This window comes from Pelophylax lessonae, assembly GCF_965119305.1.
Source record: "Pelophylax lessonae genome assembly, chromosome: 1".
Taxonomy (NCBI): Eukaryota; Metazoa; Chordata; class Amphibia; order Anura; family Ranidae; genus Pelophylax; species Pelophylax lessonae.
The window spans coordinates 277,839,461-277,861,374 of NC_138768.1; the positions used below are offsets into that span (position 1 = coordinate 277,839,461).

General features: G+C 46.7%; 1 protein-coding gene across 2 annotated transcripts in view; it reads left to right on the forward strand.

Annotated features, from left to right (window-relative positions):
• The window catches only part of CIT (citron rho-interacting serine/threonine kinase), a 429,539-nt gene that overhangs the window by 55,785 nt on the left and 351,840 nt on the right, over positions 1 to 21,914 (forward strand). For both annotated transcript variants that reach the window (XM_082258872.1, XM_082258873.1), the window contains exon 4: positions 8,185 to 8,360. In XM_082258872.1, coding sequence (XP_082114998.1) covers positions 8,185 to 8,360 — 176 coding nt within the window. The remainder of the gene's footprint in view (positions 1 to 8,184; positions 8,361 to 21,914) is intronic.

Here is a 21,914-nt window from a genome sequence, read left to right on the forward strand (position 1 = left end):
ATCCCTTCATCCAGAGGTATTTCATCTACTGTGTGTCTGGTGGGGGACTCCGGAGGTGGATCTGTTTGCATCTCGCCTCAACAGAAAAGTCCAGCGGTTTGTGGCCAGGTCTCGGGATCCTCTGGCCGACGCCACAGATGCTATGATGGCTCCTTGGAGCCAGTATTGGCTGATTTATGCATCCCCTCCGCTCGTACTCCTGTGGAGGTTTCTTTGCAGGGTGGCGGTGGAAGGAATTCCGGTCATGCTGGTAGCACCAGACTGGGTTTGGTGGTCTTGCTACGCGGACCTGGTAAAAAAAGTCGTAGATTCTCCATGAAGTCTTCCTCTGCGGGAGGATCTGCTGTCTCAGGGACCGATCTTCCATCCTTCTTTACGGTCGCTCGCTTTAACGGCTTGGCTGTTGAAAGCAAGGTGTTGAGGGATAGAGGTCTTTCTGATTTGGGGATTCCTACACTTTTGAAGGCCAGGAAATGGACGTCCAGAAAGCTCTATTATCGTACGTAGAAATCGTAAGTTTATTGTTGTGAATCGCTGCAGCTGAATCCTCGCTTGTTTTCCATTGCTAGGGTTTTGGCCTTTTTACAAAAGGGGTTGAGCAGCGTTTGGCTTTGGGCACTATCAAGGGCCAAGTGTCAGCCTTGGCTATTTACTTCCAACATCCGTTGGCTTCTAATAGCTTGATTCGCATCTTTATTCAGTGGGTGCGTCATCTGGCTCCTCCGAGGAGATCCCCGTTGCCTCCGCGGGATCTCAATCTAGTTCTGTCTGTCCTTCAAAAGCCTCCCTTTGAGAATATTACGGAGATTTCTCTGCTTTCTTTGTCACAGAAGGTTGCCTTCCTGGTGGCTATTACTTCTGCTCGCAGAGTGTTTGAGTCAACGGCACTGTCCTGTCGTTCGCGTTATTTGGTGGTACACAGAGATAAAGTGGTCCTCCGACCTAATCCGTCTTTCCTCCCTAAGGTGGTGTCTGATTTTCATCTCAATGAAGACATTGTGTTGCCTTCCTTATGTCCTAAGCCTAAACATCCAAAGGAAATTGCCTTGTATTCTCTGGATGTGGTTTGGGCGATAAGGGTTTATCTGACGGTAACTGAGTCTTTTAGAAAATCAGACTCTCTCTTTGTGCTTACTGAAGGACCTCAAAAGGTTTGGCTGGGTCTGCTGTTACCATATCCAGATGGATCAGGCAGACGGTTGTTTAGGCTTATTCACTCACGGGTCAGGTTCTTCCTTTTCCTGTGAATGCTTATTCTACTAGAGCTCTGAGTGCCTCTTGGGCATTTCGCCAGCAGTCCCCAATAGTGCAAGTTTGTAAAGCAGCGACTTGGTCGTCTGTGTACACCTTGACAAAATTCTACATGGATGATTTGTTGATATCTTCGGGTGCTTCCTTTGGCCACAAGGTTTTGCAGGCTGCTGTTTCATAAGCGAATCGTTTATTTCTCTTTAGGGGTTTTTTCTCCTGGGTGAGCTCCTGTTGTTCTTGGTTGAGCTTCATGTTACCCAGTGGGCTAAGTTTATCCTTTGAAGTTTACGTTACTATCTGGTTGTGTTCTTCCCACCCCTCATGCCTACACTGCTTTGGGGCGTCCCAATGGACAAGAAGTATGGAAGCTGCGTCTGTCAATGGACAATAGAGAAAACTGGATCTTTGTAAGAACTTACCGTAAAATCAGTTTCTCTGAAATCCATTGACAGACGCAGCAACGCCCCTCTGTTATGGAGATGGTTTTTGTATCTTCTTCACTGTTTACAACAAAACTGGTTTGGTGGAGCAGAGGGTGTGGGGTTATGCCTGTGGGGACAGCCCCATGGGTGTGGAAATTTACTTTCTCTTACGTCCTCCGACAGTCGCCGCCTCTTCATATTCGTCACATATGGGGTATTAGACTTTGCTCCGAAGGAGTAGCTAGGCAACAGAATATGTTAACAATAAAGCTTTAACATATCCCACCCTCAAGGGGTGGTCCCCTCAGTCAATACCCTCCTACTTCCTGCAACCATATCTCAGTTTTAATGTCTAGCTTGTCAGGAGTGGCTGGCTCTCTCTGTGCTGGGACTTTCTGTCCCAGACTCTTTCTTCTTTTTAATATTTTGTTTGAGTTTTCTCTCTATCTTTACTTAGCTGTTATTTTTGTCAGCATTAGTTAGTTCTTCGGACGAAGAGGATCATGCGGACTGGGTCTCGGGCTGATCCCCCTGGTCGCAGGTCGTGGGTCAGTGGCTTCCCAGTCTGCCATCGAGCGTTCAGCCAGGTAACGCTCCTGGCACAGTGAACAACCCATCCCTGTTCGGTGCAGGGATGATTGGTGAGGTGGCTACCTCACCGGACGCTGTGCGGTTTCTTAACCTCCATTGTGTGCGTCTTGAATTGCGACTCTCCCTGCCTCATGTGCAGCGGCTTGTTCGCCTGTGCGGGTTCCCCACGCCATGTGAGGTAAGTGTATTTATGTGGGGACCTGTCTGTCTGGGGGGGTCTCAGTCTGGGACTGTGTAACCTGCCTTTAATCACACTGCTTGTCTCCCTATCTCTCGGCTGCATGCTGTGGGCTGCAAGGGGGGGGGGGAGCTGTATGACACTGTGTGTGTCAGGCTGGGCAGTGTGAGAAGCTGTGTGCTGTGGGGCATGTTTTTTCTTGGCATGTTTGGGCATATACAGCGATCGCTGCGGCGATCTAACATGTATCCTTATATTGGGATGTAATGTGTGTGTTTTTATGCACTGTGGAGCGGCGTTTTCGGCGCCAAACGACGCCATTTTACCGGCGCCCGCTCCGGCCGCATGGTTTACATGCACGGCGGCCATTTTCTTGTAGCCTCCATAGGCTTACATAGAGCGCCCTGGCAGCATCACTTCCTCTTTCCAGGAACACCGATCGAGGCAGCAGCAGCAGCAGCGGGGTCTCCTCAGGTTTTATCCTTCTGTTCTTGCTATCCATTGCCTGTATTCAGTTTGTATATTCCCTGTGGGGGTCTCATTGTGCCTGAGTGTGGTGCGGTGGGCTGCGCTTGCCGCGCTTGCTAAAAGGGGGCAGTTAACCCTTGGTTGTCTGGCATTACAGGGGCAATGGATTCTCAGGAGGGCAAGTTTCCTACAGTATTGGTGGAAAGCCAGGGGATCGCTGTTTCCCCCCCAGGGGGGGATTTAGCCACTATTGTGGCTGGCCTTGCTGCCCAGGTGCAAATGCTGGTGGCTGCTCAATCTACTAAACGGCCCAGAGTTGCTCTGTCCTCTGATTCTGAGGGTGAAGGTGATGGGGCTGTTCTGGCAGGGACCTCCTTATCGGGGTCCCGCTCCTCTCTTGATCTAGTGGGGTCTGAGGTAGAGGCTGAAGTTGAGGGGGTTGATAATTCTCCCCCTGGCTCGCCTGAAGAGCTTGCAATCATGGATGAGTTGATTGCTTCCATTAAGCAGACGCTACGTTTGCAGGACGAAGTGTGTCCCCCCCGCTGCCTTGGCGGCTTATGGGACGCAGAGGAAACGCAGGACGCCGCAGGTTTTTCCCTGCAATGCTGATTTTCAGCGCGCTGTTAAGGATCAATGGCGCGATCTGCGCAAGCCTTTTGCGGTACCAAGTAAATTCAAGCTGCGTTATCCTTTCTCGCCTGCCACTGATGAACGGTGGTGTGTGCCTCCGCCAGTGGATCATGCAATTGCGGTTTTGAACAAAGCCACTGCGATTCCTGCAGAGGGTTCCCCTGTTTTCCGTGATGCCACGGATAGGAGACTGGAGTCTCTTGCCTGTCATACTTATTCTGTTACGGGTTCTATGCTTAAGGCTCTGTTTGCTTCTCTCATGGCGGCCCAGGCGATCGCAAGTTGGACGCAGATGCTTAGGCGCGTCCTAGTGGCCGATTCGGCCTCGGCGGCGACCCTGGATATGGTGGATCAGATCCACCAGGGTGTCATGTATCTGTGTGATGCGGACCTGGACCTGATTCCGTTGGCTGCACGTGTGCACAGCGTGGCGGTGTTGTCTCGCCGCCTGGTTTGGTTGAAATGTTGGTCGGTGGACCAATCTTCACGTAAGACCTTAGCCAATCTGCCTTATGATGGGTCTCGCCTTTTTGGGGAGTCCCTGGATGTGTTGATTAAGGGGATCACCGGGGGTAAGAGCACTCTCTTGCCCCATTTCCCCAAGGCTAAGGGGGCTTCTGGGAAGAAGCATGCTAATTTTCGGCCCCCTCAGGGGTCCTTTCGTGCCTTTCGGCCGCACTACAAGGGCAAACCGTTCAAAGGCCAAGGCTCTCAGAAGAAGCCCTGGTCTGGGAAACAGAAGTCCGGCCAATCCGGACCTGCAGCCCATAACAGTTCGGCCTGAAGGGGCGCCCTCACCCAGTTTTGGGGTGGGGGGACGCTTGCTCGGTTTTCTTCAGCCCTGGTTGGCCCGTGTGCGGGACAGATGGGTTCTGGAAATCGTTCGATCTGGTTACAAGATCGAGTTTCTCGACCGGAGAGCAGATTTTTTCCCTCATATCTTCAACTGTCTCCAGAGCGCCTGCGGGATCTGCACCTGGCGGTGCGGGACCTGAGGGCTCAGGGAGTGGTGGTTCCGGTGCCTCATCGGGACAGATTTCGGGGGTTTTATTCCAATCTGTTCACCGTGCCCAGGAAGGAGGGCAAGGTTCGTCCGATTCTGGACTTGAAGGCTCTGAACCGCTCTGTGCGGGTTCGCAAGTTCCGCATGGAATCCCTGCGCTCGGTGGTGGCTGCCCTCGTTCCGGGGGAATTCATGGCCTCCATCGATTTGAAGGATGCGTACCTTCACATCCCCATATTCGAGGGTCATCAGAGATACCTTCGATTTGCCATTGCGGAGGATCACTACCAGTTCGTGGCGTTGCCCTTTGGTCTCGCCTCGGCTCCGCGGGTCTTCACCAAGGTGCTTGCACCGGTTCTGGCATTATTGAGGGCCCAGGGCATTTCTGTCCTGGGGTATCTGGACGACATTCTGGTTCGGTCTGCGACCAGACAGGGTCTGGAGGAGGACCTGTCTGTCACGATGCAAACTCTGCAGGAGTTTGGTTGGACGATAAATGTTCCAAAGTCGACACTGAGTCCGTCGGTTCGTCTCCCCTATCTGGGAATGATACTGGACTCGGTGCAGGCGAAGGTCTTCCTGCCGGAAGACAAACTCAGGACTCTTCAGGAGGAAGTCAGGTCCCTCAGGGACGTTCCACACTCGTCTCTGCGGACGTGTATGAGATGTCTGGGATTGATGGTCTCGGCCTTCGAGGCGATTCCTTTCGCGCAGTTTCACACGCGGGGTCTCCAAGCGGAGATCCTGTCCAGGTGGGACGGGCGACCTCAATCTCTGGATCTTCAGATCTCGTTGAGTCATCGCACCAGGGAAAACCTTCTGTGGTGGCTCCAGTCCCCGTTGGTGTCCGGGGGCAAGTCGTTTCGTCCGATCTCGTGGACGGTAATCACCACGGATGCCAGCCTGTCGGGCTGGGGTGGTGTTCTGGGCGTTCTGTCCGCCCAGGGGACCTGGTCGGAGGGGGAGTCTTCCCTCCCGATCAACATTCTGGAATTGCGTGCGATAAGGCTCTGTCTTCATCGCTGGACGGACCGGCTGCAGGGCTGCCCGGTTCGGGTGCAGACGGACAATGCCACGGCGGTGGCCTACATCAACCACCAAGGGGGCACCAGGAGTGCCCGAGCGGCTCGAGAAGTGGCCGACATTCTGTCTTGGGCCGAGACTCATGTCCCGGCGATAACGGCGGTTCACATTTCGGGAGTGGAGAACTGGCAGGCGGACTATCTGAGTCGCCAGACCCTGGATCAGGGGGAATGGTCTCTCCACCCGGCTGTCTTCCAGATGTTGTGCGCGAAGTGGGGTCTTCCAGATGTGGACCTGTTCGCGTCTCGCCTCAACTACAAGGTGAAGAGGTTCGTGGCAAGGACGCGCGACCCTCAGGCAGACGCGTCGGACGCGTTAGTGGCCCCGTGGCATCAGTACAGGCTGATGTACGCGTTTCCACCGATTCAGTTGCTGTCCAGGTTCCTTCGCAGGTTACACTCGGAACGCAGCACGGTGATTCTTGTGGCACCGGACTGGCCTCGCCGGTCCTGGTACGCAGACCTCGTGAATCTGGCGGTCGACGCCCCTTGGCGTCTGCCTCTTCGAGACGATCTACTGTCTCAAGGACCGATTTACCATCCTGCTTTACAGTCGCTGGCTTTGACGGCCTGGCTGTTGAGACCGAGGTCCTGAAGGAGAAGGGTCTCTCTCCAGAGGTCGTTCATACTTTGATCAACGCGAGGAAGTCTTCCTCGGGGAAGGTTTATTACCGTACTTGGAAGGCCTATTTTGCCTGGTGTGAGTCCAGGGGGTTTTCACCCCGCACGTACTCGGTTTCCCGTGTGCTGTCTATCCTTCAGACGGGTGTCGATCAGCGTTTGGCGCTGGCTACGATAAAGGGTCAGGTGTCTGCGCTGGCCGTTCTGTTTCAACGTCCCGTGGCTTCCAACTCCTTGGTTGGCACCTTTATTCAGGGTGTGCGGCATCTGGTTCCTCCTAGGAGGGATCCTTTGCCCCCTTGGGACTTGAATCTCGTTCTATCTGTGTTACAACGTGCTCCTTTTGAACAGATCAGGGAGATCTCGTTGTCTATGTTGTCCAAAAAGGTCGCCTTTTTGGTGGCGATCACTTCGGCTCGCAGAGTGTCGGAACTGGCGGCTTTGTCCTGCAAGTCTCCGTGCCTGGTTGTTCATTTGGATAAGGTGGTCTTGCGACCTAATCCTTCTTTTCTGCCGAAACGAGTTTCGGAATTCCATCTTAACGAGGATATTGTTTTGCCTTCGTTGTGCACGAAGCCTAAACATCCAAAGGAGATGAGATTGCACTCTCTGGATGTTGTTCGGGCGATAAGGGTTTACCTTAAATCGACTGAGTCTTTTCGTAAGACGGACTCCTTGTTTGTTCTTCCAGAGGGTCCTCGGAAGGGCATGGCGGCTTCGGCCTCTACCATCGCCAAATGGATCAGGCAGACCATTGAACAGGCCTATGCCTTGCAGGGGAAGGTTCCCCCTGTGCCTGTGAAGGCGCACTCTACTAGATCTCTGAGTACGTCTTGGGCCTGCCGTCATGGGGCTTCTGTAGCCCAGGTGTGTAAGGCGGCGACTTGGTCGACCGTGCACACTTTCACAAAATTCTACAAAGTAGATGTTCAGGCATCGGCGGATGCTTCCTTTGGCCGCAAGGTTCTTAGTGCGGCTGTTCCCTAGGGTCCCTTGTTGGGGACTCCTGGCTGTTGGGATAGTTTTTTGTATCCCCTGGGTTTTTTGTCTTTTCCTGGGTTGTTGCTCCTGTTGAGCACTTATTTTTGCTGTTGCCCAGCTGGTTTCCTTCCTTTGGTAAGGTTCCTTTCTTTGATGTGGAGACTGCGTTGCCTTTCGGCGCGGATGCGTTTCCCACCCCTCATGTTTGCACTGCTTTGGGACGTCCCCATATGTGACGAATATGAAGAGGCGGCGACTGTCGGAGGACGTAAGAGAAAACGGAATTTTTGTAAAATCTTACCTGTAAAATTCCTTTCTCTGAGTCCTCCGACAGTCGCCGCCCCCGCCCCTCTTTTGGGGTTTGAATGTATACTCTACTGCTATTCCACTAAAACTGAGATATGGTTGCAGGAAGTAGGAGGGTATTGACTGAGGGGACCACCCCTTGAGGGTGGGATATGTTAAAGCTTTATTGTTAACATATTCTGTTGCCTAGCTACTCCTTCGGAGCAAAGTCTAATACCCCATATGTGACGAATATGAAGAGGCGGCGACTGTCGGAGGACTCAGAGAAAGGAATTTTACAGGTAAGATTTTACAAAAATTCCGTTTTTTTCCGGCCTAGAACTACTCCTGCAGGGGACAGCATAACCCAATGGATAAGAAGTATGAAAGCTGCGTCTGTCAATGGACTTCAGAGAAACTGATTTTATGGTAAGTTCTTCCAAAAACCCAGTTTTTTCATGGTTGCATCATTTTCATTGGTGTAGGGTAAGGGGAAGCAAATTAACAGTTTTTTCCCAAATGTTTTTGCTTTATTTGCTCTTTTTTTTTTTTTCAACTGGAGCTGGTTTTTTTTGGTAAACATTATCCACAATTTACTTGATCAAGCATTTTTTTTTTTTTTGGACTGTAACATTTTGCAGTGATCTTTAATATTATTCCTCCTCCTAGATTCGGACACTGTTGCAGAATTGCGTGAGCTTCAGCCTAGTGTGAAGGATTTTGAAGTCAAGAATGTAATTGGACGAGGCCATTTTGCAGATGTACATGTTGTCAAAGAGAAAGTGACTGGCGAAACCTTTGCTATGAAAGTGATGAAGAAAAAAGCCCTTTTAGCACAGGAACAGGTATTTGTGGTGCTGTATATTTTATATGCAATAATTGCTAAGTAAAAGGTTAAAGCCTAAGTTTAGGTAAAAGCCCAAGGGATGTTACTTGAGCACGGGAAGATGAAGGAAAGGTCCACCTCACCCATTTATAGAGCGTTTTTCATTTATGGAAGCTTTAGCACGGCTTCTGTGTATGGAGGAGAGGGCAGGAAAGGACTGGAAGAGGGGGAACTCTTGATGGGTACCTTCTTTGATATAGACTGTCACGATACTCCAGAAAAGTTGTTTATTTTCTTAAAGTAAAGCAAAACATACGAAACAGATCAAAACAGAAACGTTTCACACATCAAAAGGAGAGAGAGAGAGGTGTTACGTGTCTTCAGAGTTTAGGATGTTCTTTTCTCATCTCTGCTTGATCTGTAGATATAGTTGTCTTTTATACTATATGTAAAAACAATGTCAGCAAAAAATGTGTCCAAAGAAGGTAGTAATTCCAAGTATAAACACCCACTCTTGCATAAATGGTTTCAATCTATAGTTGAGACATAACTCCACCCAACATACTGACATAGAAACTCCGAATAGAAATACATACATGGCTTCTCTGTCCTTCACAAAGACATAATGAAGTAACCTTCAAAAACTAACATATTACATTATAACATTCATATGTATTTCAGAGACTTTTATCATTTAAAATAATATTAAACTCTAAATCTCTAACAATTCCCTCTCAATGTACTATAATCATCTAATAAAAGTGCATTTATCCTAAATAAGAAATGTATCTGATCCTCTTTGTTTTTACAATACAAACAAAATATAACAAACAATATAATAAACAATAATAAAATTGGATGTCCGATATTGTACATAAGCAATTCTACAAAACCCGGAGATTTTCCTGTGATTTTTCTTCATTCCATCAAGAGACTATAAGTCATTATATTATTTATTCATTTTAGTTAGTTTTCCATCCAAATGATGTAATATCATCAAAGATTTTCTTCCTAATATCAATCAATCTAATAAATTTGTTTAACTTTTTGTAAAACTCTTGATCTTTGACCATATCGTATAACTATTTTTCTATTTCAATGTAAGGAAGAAGTAACTAATATCATTGATTTTTTAAATTGTATTGCTCCAAAATATAAATTAATAATAAAATCTCTTCCATCTCAGAAAATTTCTATAACTAAAATATAACTAAATGATTTGTACAATATAAGCCCTTATACATTATCTTTCACACCAAGCATTCTCCATTATTCATTTGCCATATTCATTTGTATATATTAGGGATGCACTGAAATTTCGGCCACCGAAAGTATCTTATGAAACAAGTCCATATGAGGAAAATGTTGAAGTCCATCCAAAAAATGATAGTTCTTGTGTAACACAATTAGAAAGGAAGTAATGATGAAAGCAAAAACAAAAAAAAAAGTGACAAATAGATGCTTAGTTGTGCTTGTCTTATGGTCATAGTAGAATTCAAAAATCCAGAAAAAATAATAAAATAATTTTCTATAAACTTAGAAACTAAAGACCTATCTAGAAGAGAAAATGAAAACAAGTATCAAATTCTTTCCAAAATATTATATGTTTTTTTCTTAAGTAATTTTCATTGATCAATATGTACCATCCTAGACTCATAGTCCTTTCTGCGTTGTTTACCCATTCTTTGAACAAAAATAAACTATAGTCCCAATTAACATAAGAATAACAAAGGGGAGCCTTCCCAGTTGGCATCCCAAGTACCTTCAGATCTATAATTCTTAACCGTAACTTGAGTTACATAGTTGCATAGTAGTTGAGGTTGAATATTTCAAAAGTCCATCCAGTTCAACTTGTGTAGGTGTGTGCGGACGTATTCATTTCCCATACCCCTGAATGTTTTGATCTTGGAGATGTATGTCCAAGAGTCTTGGAAAAGTAGCCATACTGCCCGCAGTTACCACCATTTGTGGAAGAGAGTTCTACAATCTTATTGACCTCACTGTAGAAAACCCCTTGCATAGCCTGAGGTTAAATCGCTTCTCTAATCGCATTGTATGACCTTGTGTCCTCTTACATTCCTTGCGACTGAATAGTTTTTTTTCTATGCTGGGATCACTGTTGAGGTATTTGTAAATTGCTATCATTTCCCCTCTCAGGCGTCTCTTCTCTAGGTAGATTAAATCAAGCGCTTGTAAACGCTCCTCATAATTTAGGTCCTCCAATCCCCTAACTAGCTTAGTTGCCCTTCTTTGGACTCTTTCAAGTTCCAGCACATGCTTTCTGAGGATCGGTGACCAGAACTGGACAGAGTACTCCAGATGTGGCCGGACCAGAGTTTTATAAAGTGGAAGGATTATAGTTTTATCTCTGGAATATATCCCCTTCCGTATGCATACTAATATTCTGCCATGCTATTGCTTAGTCTATCTTCTACTAAGACTCCCAGGTCTTTCTCCATTCCTGATTCCCTCAGAGGTCCCCCCCTAATGCGTATTTCTCTTATGTCCTCCGACAGTCGCCGCCTCCTCTAAGTCATCACTGTTGGGTATTGACTTCCGCTCCTCAGGAGTAGCTAGCCATAAAGACTTAGTCAAAAGAACAAAGGCATTTGCATATACACACCCATGGGGGCTGTCCCATCTGGTCAATACCCCCCTGCAGTGACCACTCCCAACTCAATTTTAATCTGCCTAGCGTCAGGAGGTTAGCCTCAGAAACGAACCTGGTGATTCTGGTGGCTCAGGACTGGCCACGCCGGTCCTGATACGCCGATGTTGTTCACCTGGCAGTGGCGCATCCGTGGCGGCTGCCAATGCGGGAAGATCTCCTGTCTCCGGGTCCGATCTTCCATCCTGCTTTACAGTCGCTGGCTTTAACGGCCTGGCTGTTGAGACCCAGGTCCTGAGGGACAGGGGTCTCTCCTCTGAGGTCATTCCTACCCTTGTCATGGCTAGAAAAACCTCCTCTGGTAAAATATATTACCGTACCTGGAAGGCTTATTTTGCCTGGTGTGAGTCCAGGAGGTTCTCCCCTCGCTCGTACTCGAGAGTTTTGGCCTTCCTCCAGTCTGGTGTGGATCAGCGCCTGGCGCTGGCCACGATCAAGGGCCAGGTGTCCGCACTGGCTATTCTTTTCCAACGCCCTGTGGCGTCCCATTCTCTGGTTCGCACCTTCATTCAAGATGTGCGACATTTGGCCCCTCCCCGGAGGGAGCCTTTACCTCCATGGGACTTGAACTTTGTTCTGTCCGTGTTACAGCGTGCTCCCTTTGAAAACATTTGGGATATATCATTGCCTCTGCTGTCTAAGAAGGTTGCCTTTTTGGTGTCGAGCACTTCGGCTCGCAGGGTGTCGGAACTGGCAGCGTTATCTTGCCGTTCTCCATACTTGGTGATTCACCGGGATAAGGTGGTTTTGCATCTGCATCCCTCCTTTCTTCCTAATGTGGTCTCTGAGTTCCACATTAATGAGGACATTGTCCTGCCTTCGCTTTGTACGAAGCCTAAGCATCCTAAGGAGGTTGCTCTGCACTCCTTGGATGTTGTCAGGGCGATCAGGGTTTACCTGTCGTCTACGGAATCCTTTCAGAAAACGGATTCCCTCTTTGTCCTTCCTGAGGGGCCTCGGAAGGGCATGGCTGCATCTGCAGCGACTTTTGCCAAATGGATCAGACAGACCATTGAACAGGCTTACACCTTGAAGGAAAGGGTTCCACCCTTCGCTGTTAAGGCGCACTCTACCAGTTCTGTGAGTGCGTCCTGGGCCTATTGGCATCGGGCCTCGGTGGCCCAGGTGTGCAAGGCTGCGACTTGGTCGTCGGTGCACACTTTTTCCAAATTCTACAAAGTAGATGTTCTGGCATCAGCTGATGCCTCCTTTGGCCGCAAGGTTCTCAGTGCGGCAGTACCATAATGGACCCTTGTTTTTTTCTGGGTCCCTGGCTGTTGGTATTTGCTTTCCTGGGCTGTTGCTCCTGTTGAGCATTGTTTTTTTCTGTTGCCCAGAAGGTTCCTTTACTGTGCATGTAAGGTTCCTTTCTCTGATGTGGGTACTGCGTTGCCTTTTCTACGGTTGCGTCTCCCACCCCTCATGTCTATACTGCTTTGGGACATCCCAACAGTGATGACTTAGAGAAGGCCGCGACTGTCGGAGGACGTAAGAGAAAACTGAATTTTTGTAAAATCTTACCTGTAAAATTCCTTTCTCTGAGTCCTCCGACAGTCGCCGCCCCTCTTTTGGGGTTCTTTATTACCTACTGCTTTGCTACCAAACTGAGTTGGGAGTGGTCACTGCAGGGGGGTATTGACCTTATGGGACAGCCCCCATGGGTGTGTATATTCAAATGCCTTTGTTCTTTTGACTAAATCTTTATGCCTAGCTACTCCTGCGGAGCGGAAGTCAATACCCAACAGTGATGACTTAGAGGAGGCGGCGACTGTCGGAGGACGCAGAGAAAGGAATTTTACAGGTAAGATTTTACAAAAATTCAGTTTTTGTGTTTGTTTTTAGTCCTCAAGTGCAATACCTTACACTTCTCCACATTAAACCTCATTTGCCATGTAGTTGTCCACTCTGTTATTTGCTCTGGTAATTCTGTAAGATTTCTGTATCATAATGTGAAGTTATTGTCCTGCTTAATTTTGTGTCATCTGCAAAAACTAAGATTGAGCTAGTGATCCCGTCCTCAATGCTATTTATGAATAAATTTAACAAAATTGGTCCCAGTACTGAGCCTTGGGGGATCCCACTTTACCACTCTAGTCCAGTCTGAGTACGTGTTAATTATTACCACTCTTTGGACAGGCCCCTTTAACCAGTTTTCTATCCAAGAGTAAACCTTGTGATCTATGCCTGCAGACCTTATTTTGTAAATAAAGCATTTGTGGGGGACTGTATCGAACGCCGTAGCAAAATCCAGATATACCACATCCACAGGTCTCCCCACTATCTAGCTCACAGCTCACCGCCTCGTAGAATGTTAACAGATTGTTCTGACAAGAACGTCCTTTTGAAAACCTGTGCTGATTACTGCTGATGATACTGTTGACTTTAGTAAATTCTTGGATATAGTCTCTTTTCATCCTTTCCGGTAATTTACATACTATTGACGTCAGGCTGACCGGCCTATAATTGCCCGGGATATGTCTCTGCCCTTTTTTGAATATTGGTATCACGTTAGCTTTCCTCCAGTCACCTGGTACAGTTCCTTTCAAAATACTATCTGCAAAGATCAGGAACAGTGGTCTAGATATAACCTTACTGAGTTCTTTGAGTACTCTCGGATGTATGCCATCCGTTCCTGGTGATTTCTTTGTGTTAATGTTATCAAGCCTTTTCATGATTTCACCCTCTGTTAGCCATAGCGGCATGTTCTGTGAAGTATGCTAACCATACAGTCATGGTCAGTATACCCCTCCTTTTCCTGTATAAAGACAGAGGATAAGAAAGCATTTGGCACAGTTGCCTTCTCTGTGTCCTCTGTAACCATCCTCCCATCATCGTTAATTATGTGTGCAACATGACCTCGTTATTTTGCTATTGATATACCTGTATTTAAATAATTTTTTAGGGTTCCTTTTACTTTCCTCTGCTATCTGTCTCTTGAAGTTGATTTTAGCCTTCTTGATTTTGTATTTACATTTCTTATTCGATTCCTTGTATTGGTGGAAAGCTGATGAAGTCCCCTCCGATTTATATCTTTTAAAGGCCATTTTTTTTCCCCCTAATAAGTTTTTTTACATTACGGTTTAGCCACCCTGGTTTGGCATTGGCTCTTCTAAATTTGTTTCCCTTAGGAATGCACTGTGAGATGCTTTTGTCTAATATGTTCCTAAAGCATTCCCATTTTTCCTCTGAGGTCAGTGTTCCTAGGGTTTTCTCTCTTATTGAGCACAGTTCAGGAGAGTTTGCCCTTCTGAAGTTTAGGGTTCTTATGTTCCCCTCTTGCCTTGCTATATTGTGATTTAGGCCAAATGTGATCATCCTGTGATCGCTAGAACCCAAGTTGTCCCGGACTCCTACATCTGAGATTACATCCGTGTCATTAGTAATTAAAAGCTCTAGCACTGTATTCTTTCTAGTAGGAGAATCCACCGAGACATGTAGTTGTCCTGTAAGATATTCATGAAAAGACGGGCCTTTAGTGAGTGTGCAGTCCCCTCTTCCCAGTCAATGTCAGGATAATAGAAGTCCCCCAATATTATGACTGACCCCAGCTTTGCCGCGTTACCCAACAGTGATAGAAATGCCAGCTCTACCTCCTCCCTTTGGTTGGGTGGCCTATAACCTACCCCCACTATTACTTTCCCCTTTACTTCTTCCCTTTGGAGTTCTACCCACACGGATTCTACCTCCGTACTCATTCTTTCCATAATGTCACTCCTCTCTACCACCCTTACATTATTTTTGACATAGAGACATACCCGTCCCCCTCTTTTTCCTACCCTGTCCTTCCGATATACAGAATACCCTTGGATATTGGCCAGCCAGTCGAGCGAGGGATCGAATCAAGTTTCTGTTATTCCCACAAGGTCTATGTCCTCCTCATGTACTAACAGTTCCAACTTATCCATTTTATTAGCTAGGCTCCTGGCATTTGTGTATACCCCTCTTAGTTTTTCTAGAAGTGGATAGAGACTTATACTTAAGTTTATTCCTGATAGGTCTGAGGTTTGTCCGCACAGATCCCCCATTGGTTGCCGCTACGGCTCTACTGTTGCTGCTGACCCCAATAATACCTTCTGTACTTTGCTCCCAACTAACTGACTCTACCTCAGGGCCCTCCCCCCAACACCTAGTTTAAAAGCCCCTCCAGCTCTGTGGCCATCTTTCTCCCCAACAGAGCTGTACCATCCCTATTAATGTGCAGCCCATCCTTACTAAAGAGCCGATAGCCGACTGAGAACTCAGCCCAGTTCTCCAGGAACCCAAACCGCTCCTTCCTGCACCAGTACCTCACCCACTTGTTCAGTTCCGTAAGCTCCTTCTGCCTCTCTGGTGTGGCTTGAGGTACAGACAGCATTTCAGAGAAAACCACATTGGAGGTCCTGTACCTCAATCTTTTCCCTAAGCCCCTGAAATCATTTTTTAGAATCCTCCACCTTCCTCTCACTTGGTCATTGGTGCCTACATGCACCATGACTGTTGGGTCCTCCTCAGCCCCCCCCCAATAATCTGTCCACCCGATCCACGATGTGCCGAACTCGAGTTCCGGTTAACAACATACCGTTCAGCTACCACAATAGTTTTGTCAGATTGCCCCCTCTGTCCTCTGATAATTGAATCCCCTACTACCACAACCTGTCTAACCTTTCCTGAGTCTTGGCCCCCCTCCTTTCTGGATCCGCCGCTCCCCTGGCACCTGGGGGAGGGTGCCTGCTCCTGCACTGCCACTCCTGAGCTGATATCTCCATCATCATGCAACTTGGCATATTTGTTGGGGTGTACCAACTCAGGACTGGCCTCCCTAGCATTCTTTCCTCTTCCCCTCCTTCTGTCACCCAACTGCCTACCTTTGGTGCCTGCGTCTCTACCCTCCTCTATGCTGGCTCCTGCCAGCACCTACTGGGTAATGTCCAAGCTCCTTTCAAGGTTGTTGATGCTATGCAATGTTGCCACCTTGTTTTCTAGATCCAGGATCTGGGCTTACAGAGAAACAAGTCGCTAACATTTTGCACAGCAGTATTCATCCTCGATTGGTGCATCAAGGAACGCATACATGCAGCAAGAAGTGCACTGAGTGGCTTCCCCAATCCTGTCAGACATTATTACCCTCTATTCTATGGGGATAATTAGGATAACGGCCTGCTATTTGTTATCTTCACTACCTCAATCTCCCCTGATACAAAATCAAAGGTACACCTGGTCTCTAAGGTGCTCACCAGTTGCTAGGTACTCCTGAGTCGCTAAGGTACTCCCAGTCCCAATGTCACAAGGTATTCCTGGTCGCTAATGGGCCATACACACTATAAGATTTTCTGAAGACTTTTTCCTTCAGACTTACCAAAACTATATAATATGAGGTCAAACCTAAACACTTTCAATTTGTATGCAATCTGGCAGGCCCTTGCACTACATAGAAAAGGTAAATCTGAAGGAAATCTACCAACAAAAGTTGGATAGTGTGTATCCAGCTTAAGGCTACTCCCAGTCGCTAAGGTTACTCACAGTCGCTAAGGTTCCTGGAATACATTTCTTAACATACTCAGAATTTGAAACTTATTCAAAATATAATTTCTATTTAAATATAACAAGGGTGAGGCTATATTTTGTACAGCAAACTTCTGAAGTTCATAATTAAGTGTGCTAATCTCAAAAGATAGAAGAATAGACATTCTTTGTCCTGTCATCAACTCAAAAAGTGACAAACCTATACTAGAAAATACTAAAGCTCTTAAGCTAAAATATATCACATAAATGAGTCACCCAGTCTTTAGTTTAGGTTTTCCTTTTCCTTTTGAATTGTTCTATAAACAAATAAGACAAGAGTCGGAAGTTTGATGACAAAGGGCTCTAAAAATAAGTAACCCATTGAACTTAAATATTTTTACAATAAATGTTATCTCCACTATCAGTCTGCACTGATTCTAACGAAGATAAAATTTCAGTGTCCCCGTCTTTATCCTGTGACCGAATTAAATCTAGTAAAGAAGTACCCTTATCAGATTCTTGTATTCTTTTGACTACTACACTCACAGTTTCTTTTTTTTGCTAAAGGACCACTGATTTATTTGGATCTTTCCTATATGTTCTATTTCTGAAAGAAATTTAATCATGTTGAAGTGGATTATTTTTGAGAACCAACCATGCCTCTCATGGATGATATAAAAACCTAAAGTGTGAGTGAATGAACCACATTTGCACTGTCACTCTGACTGCAAAACCAACACAAGGCAGCCTCAGTTTCAGCTCTTTGTGCAGACATATATCTAGGAAGCTTATAGTGTAACAAAAGTTGCTGATCTGGAATACAAACAGCAAATCCCATCACATACGCTCCATTTTGCCAATATCTGGATACATCTATATAGGCACAGGAACGTTATTCCCGACAAATGTCCACTAAAAGGTGAAGGGTGACTTTTTCATGTTCAATTACACAACTGTGTCTCTGTCTCCCACATTGCATCATTCGAGCTAAGAAATTTTTCTCTCTCATTTCAACTGACAAGCCTTTCTCTTAGCCAATTGTCACTAGCCAAATCTTTGTGACATAACAACCCTTGCTTTGTAATAACACATTTTAGTGTAACGTGAGGTGTTCGCAAAGCCCACAATGTGTCTGACCTGTAGCATTGTCGAATGCTCTCTTAACACATTTTTGTCAAAGTACTGATAAAATTATCTCATCACCTACATACACTAGAATATAAAATGGTTGAGAGGGATCTACATTAATCAGAAATACTGAATTTATAAGGGCTTTCTTTAGATCTTCAAATGATTGTATACAAGTCCTCTCCTACCGTATTATTAAAAATGTTTGCCCTATATCCTCAGTAAGCCTCCATAATTCATTGAGATTTACTCAAAAATCTTAACGGTTTCTCGAGAAAAGTTGATAAGGCCTAAAGATCTTCTTAAGACATTAAGACAGTTACATTATTAGGTAATGATACCTTTTTTAAATCGTTTTTTTTTCTTTTCGTCCATGGACTCTCTTCCATGTATCTGGAAGGGTTGACACAAAAATCTGTCTTTCTCTGAGCCACAGAAGAAATGAAAACTGTCATGGGATAGCTAGCTAGTTTGTGTAACTGGATCTTTGCTTCTCTGTAAGGACTGATTGTACATGCCTTAAATTTCACATTCTTTTTAGAGAGTGCAGAAGATAATCTATTACTGTCAGTCATAGCTGTCGCACTTTGTATCCCAATATACTGTTGGTACCCATCTCGTTTTATCGAATTTATCATTTTGAAAGATTTTGATTGTACATCTGCAAAAAAAACATGTACACTGCTTTTTAATATGAATTTCCTGATTTTGGCAAAAACAAAGAAATTGTTTGGAGACTGATTTTCTTGTGAAACTGAGACTGGGGCCTGCCAATGAACTGCAATTGGCCAATTGCCTGAGAAAGACTCCTCCCACAACCAGAGTTTTTACTGTTACCAGAAATGCTTATGGCAAAGACTTTTAACAGTTGACTTTTTGAAACTTCAGGTTGCGCAAAGCATTTTACGTTTTAACATTTGCTGGGTAGCCTCAAGTAAGTTGGGACAATCTACTACCTTTAATTTATTAACCAAATCCAAGTTTGGAACCTTTTGTAAAAGTTGCTCAATCATTAACCTATTGTTTCCTGCAACCTCATCTGTAGGATTGTTGTTAAACACTAAACACCAAGTTCTTTTCCATTTATCTAATTTGCATATAGTTCTTTCCACAATCTCAATAATGGATTCACCTGTAAGCTTTGCTCTGCCCCTTGTATGTGTTTGGAATGACCACATGTAAAAGCACATATTTCTCTTTCGTTCATTGACAGATACAGCGTCATATCTTCATTGACAGTTGGGTTATGCTGCTCTTCCTAGGAGTAGGACACTAGGCGCAAAAAAAGATAACAAAGCTCGACTACCCCCCTAGAGAGTCCCGGGGTGTATACTCCCACTTCCTGCTGTAGGATCTCAGTTTTTTTCTGCCTAGTCAGAAGTAAGGACCTAGCTCCTTGCTGAGATCTTTGGTCCTAGCATTTTTTCCTTTGTGTTTTTTTTTTTCTACAATCAAGTCTGTTCCTGTAAGAACTACAATCAACTGCCGGTCCCCCCAGTCCGGACAGCGAGGGTGTGCAGACCGTAGCTCCGCGCTTGGTTGGTGGCGACATAGCCCCACAGGACAGGGGCTGGCTGGCTAGAGAAACGCCTCGGGAGGACGCACACGACCGGGTCGCGGCCTGAGTCGCTATGTACCTATGGCCCGCAGCACCCCTCATTCCAAGATGGGGAGGTGATCTGCCCGGAGTGGTGCCCGCATAGTTTAGAAGGTTTGGTGAGTAGTGTCCCCCCTTCTCCTCTGGGAAATTCCGGGTGGACACGGGCCCCTTTTGCCGGGTTGGTCGGTCCCTCCTGTGCCCTTCCGACTCTACTGGCACCCCATCCTCATAGAGGGTCACCTGTGCTGAATCCCCCCCCCCGTTCCACTGATCCCAGTGGCTGTACTGGTAGTGTGGGGTGTGTAGGGAGCTGTGGCTGAAAGGGGGGTGGGAGCACGCTGTAGCGGCTCCTTTTGTGGTACAGTGTGATATGTCCTGGTAGGGGGGTCCCTAGCTAGGCCCCCTCTTGCTGCCTGAAATACCTGTTGTGTTCCTGGGGTCCAGTGAGCCACGCCCCTGGCGCGTGAAATCACTATTTTCCTATAGCTGACTTTATGGGAGCTCGACGGCCATGTTTGTGTAGCCCGGTGGCCATTTTTTTCGTAGTTTCCTATTGTAGTCTATGGGCAGCCATTTTCTTGTAGCCACAGAAGCAGTGCTCGGCAGTGGGCCTCTAGCAGTGACACGGCCGTTTCCTTTTCTTTCCTTAATGGCGTTGAGCATGCAGCTTGGCTCTTCCCTCTCTCCCTGCATACAGTGATGGTGAGTCCCTGGGGTTGTATGTGATTCCTCCTCCTGCTATAGCAGTGTGCTGGGACCTGAAGTACCATTACTACAGCGGTGGTGCAATTTTGCAGCGTTTTTTTTTATTTTTTTTTTTTAAAGATTTTGTGCAAACACTAACAGTCCCCAGGTGTTTTCTATGGAGCCCCTAGAGCAAGTGTCACCACCTGACCCACTCTGGGGCTGCAGGACCTTCTGAATCTCCGTCTGCCCTGGCGGCCATGACGGCGGTTCTGCAGTCACTGGTATCAAAAGTGGATATGACGCTTCCGAAGAGACATGTTAAAAGTGCCCTCTGCCTTCACCAGCTTCCTCTGCTTCGTCAGATTCTGAGGCATGCATGGCCGCTGCGGACGCAAGTAACCCCACGGGGTCTGCGTCCACGCACTTCGAGTGATTAGACAATGAAGGATGAGCCTTCTTCCACTACATCTGCGCAAGAAAAAGCACTTGTGGAGGCACTAATTTTGTCAGTGCGGGAAACTTTAAAAATGCAATTTGGTACCGGCAGACCTTCCAAGGCGACTAAGGTGTTCCCCTTTCCCGCCTATTTTGACGAGATTGTCGCTAGTCAGTGGGGTTCTCCGAAACGCATGGATGAAAAACCTAAGCATTTTGGTAGGAGGTATCCTTTTTTGAGAAGTCCCTCTTAAAGAAACTGACAGTCCCACCAGTGGTAGATTCTCAGGTTTCCAGGCTAAATAAGGCTACCTTGCTTACCAGTGGAGGACGCTCTGTCTTTTAAAGACCCTGTAGACAGGAAGACTGAGTCTCTGGTCTGCCAACTTTTCACTGTGAAAGGTTCTATTTTGAGACCGGTGTTCACCATTACCTTGGTCTCTCAGAAAATAACGTAATGGGCAAGATTTCTGCGCCAGGATTTGGAAGGGGGGGGTCAATATCCCCTTATGCTGGCAGAATTGGCGGACCAGCTCATGCAGGGGTTGCAGTATATCTGTGATGCGTCGCTGGATGCTCTCCAGTTAGCCTGCAGGGCGTCTGTGACTGCGGTGATTCTTCGCCGCATGATTTGGCTGAAATGCTGGTCTGCGGACCAAGCTTCCAAAAAGATGCTGACAGTTCTTCCCTTCGTGGGGGATCGTCTGTTCGGAGTCTCAATGGAAGAGATCATAAAAGGTCTCACGAGAGGTAAGAGCATCCTGCTTCCACAGGGTACGAAAAGCAGAGAGCCTTGTGGCAAACGTGGTCCTGTCTTCTCCGCCCACAAGCAGCCCTTTCGTCCTGCGCAGGATATGGGTGCAAAACCCTCCCGTGCCTTCTCGGGCGGTTCCAAGAGACCTTGGGTTGGTAAGTCAAAAGCGATTTCCGCCCACCCCGCAGATGCGTCCTCCTCTGCCTGAGGAGATGCCCTCACCCGTACATGAGGAGGGGGGACGTCTTTGTTTCTTTCCGAACCCATGGACTTCTTTAGTTCAAGACAAATGGGTTCACAAATTGATCCAGTCAGGTTACAAGATCGAGTTTTGGAACTTACCTCAGGCTAGGTTTTTTCCTTCGAACCTGCACCTACCCCGCATTGGTTGCAGGGTCTTATGGGAGCGGTAGAAGATTTGCTCTCTCAAGGGGTTATTGTACCAGTTTCAGAGTTGGAACGTTTTCAGGGGTTTTACTCAAAATTTTTTACTGTTCCCAGAAAGGAGGGCAAGGTCCCTCCAATCTTGGACCTCAAGGCCCTTAACCGCTTTGTGCGGGTTCAAAAATTCACAATGGAGTCCTTTCGCACCGTAGTGGCTTTCCTTTATCAAGGGGATTTTTTAGCCTCTATCGATATCAAGGACGCTTACCTTGATATCCCAATTTATGTTGGGCATCAACATTTTCTTCGCTTCACCATAGGCGAGAAGCACTATCAATTTGTGGCGTTACCCCTTGCTCTCTCCTCGGGTGTTCACAAAAGTGTTGGCCCCACTGCTTGCCTTGCTCAGATAGAGAGGGATTGCGGTACTGGGGTA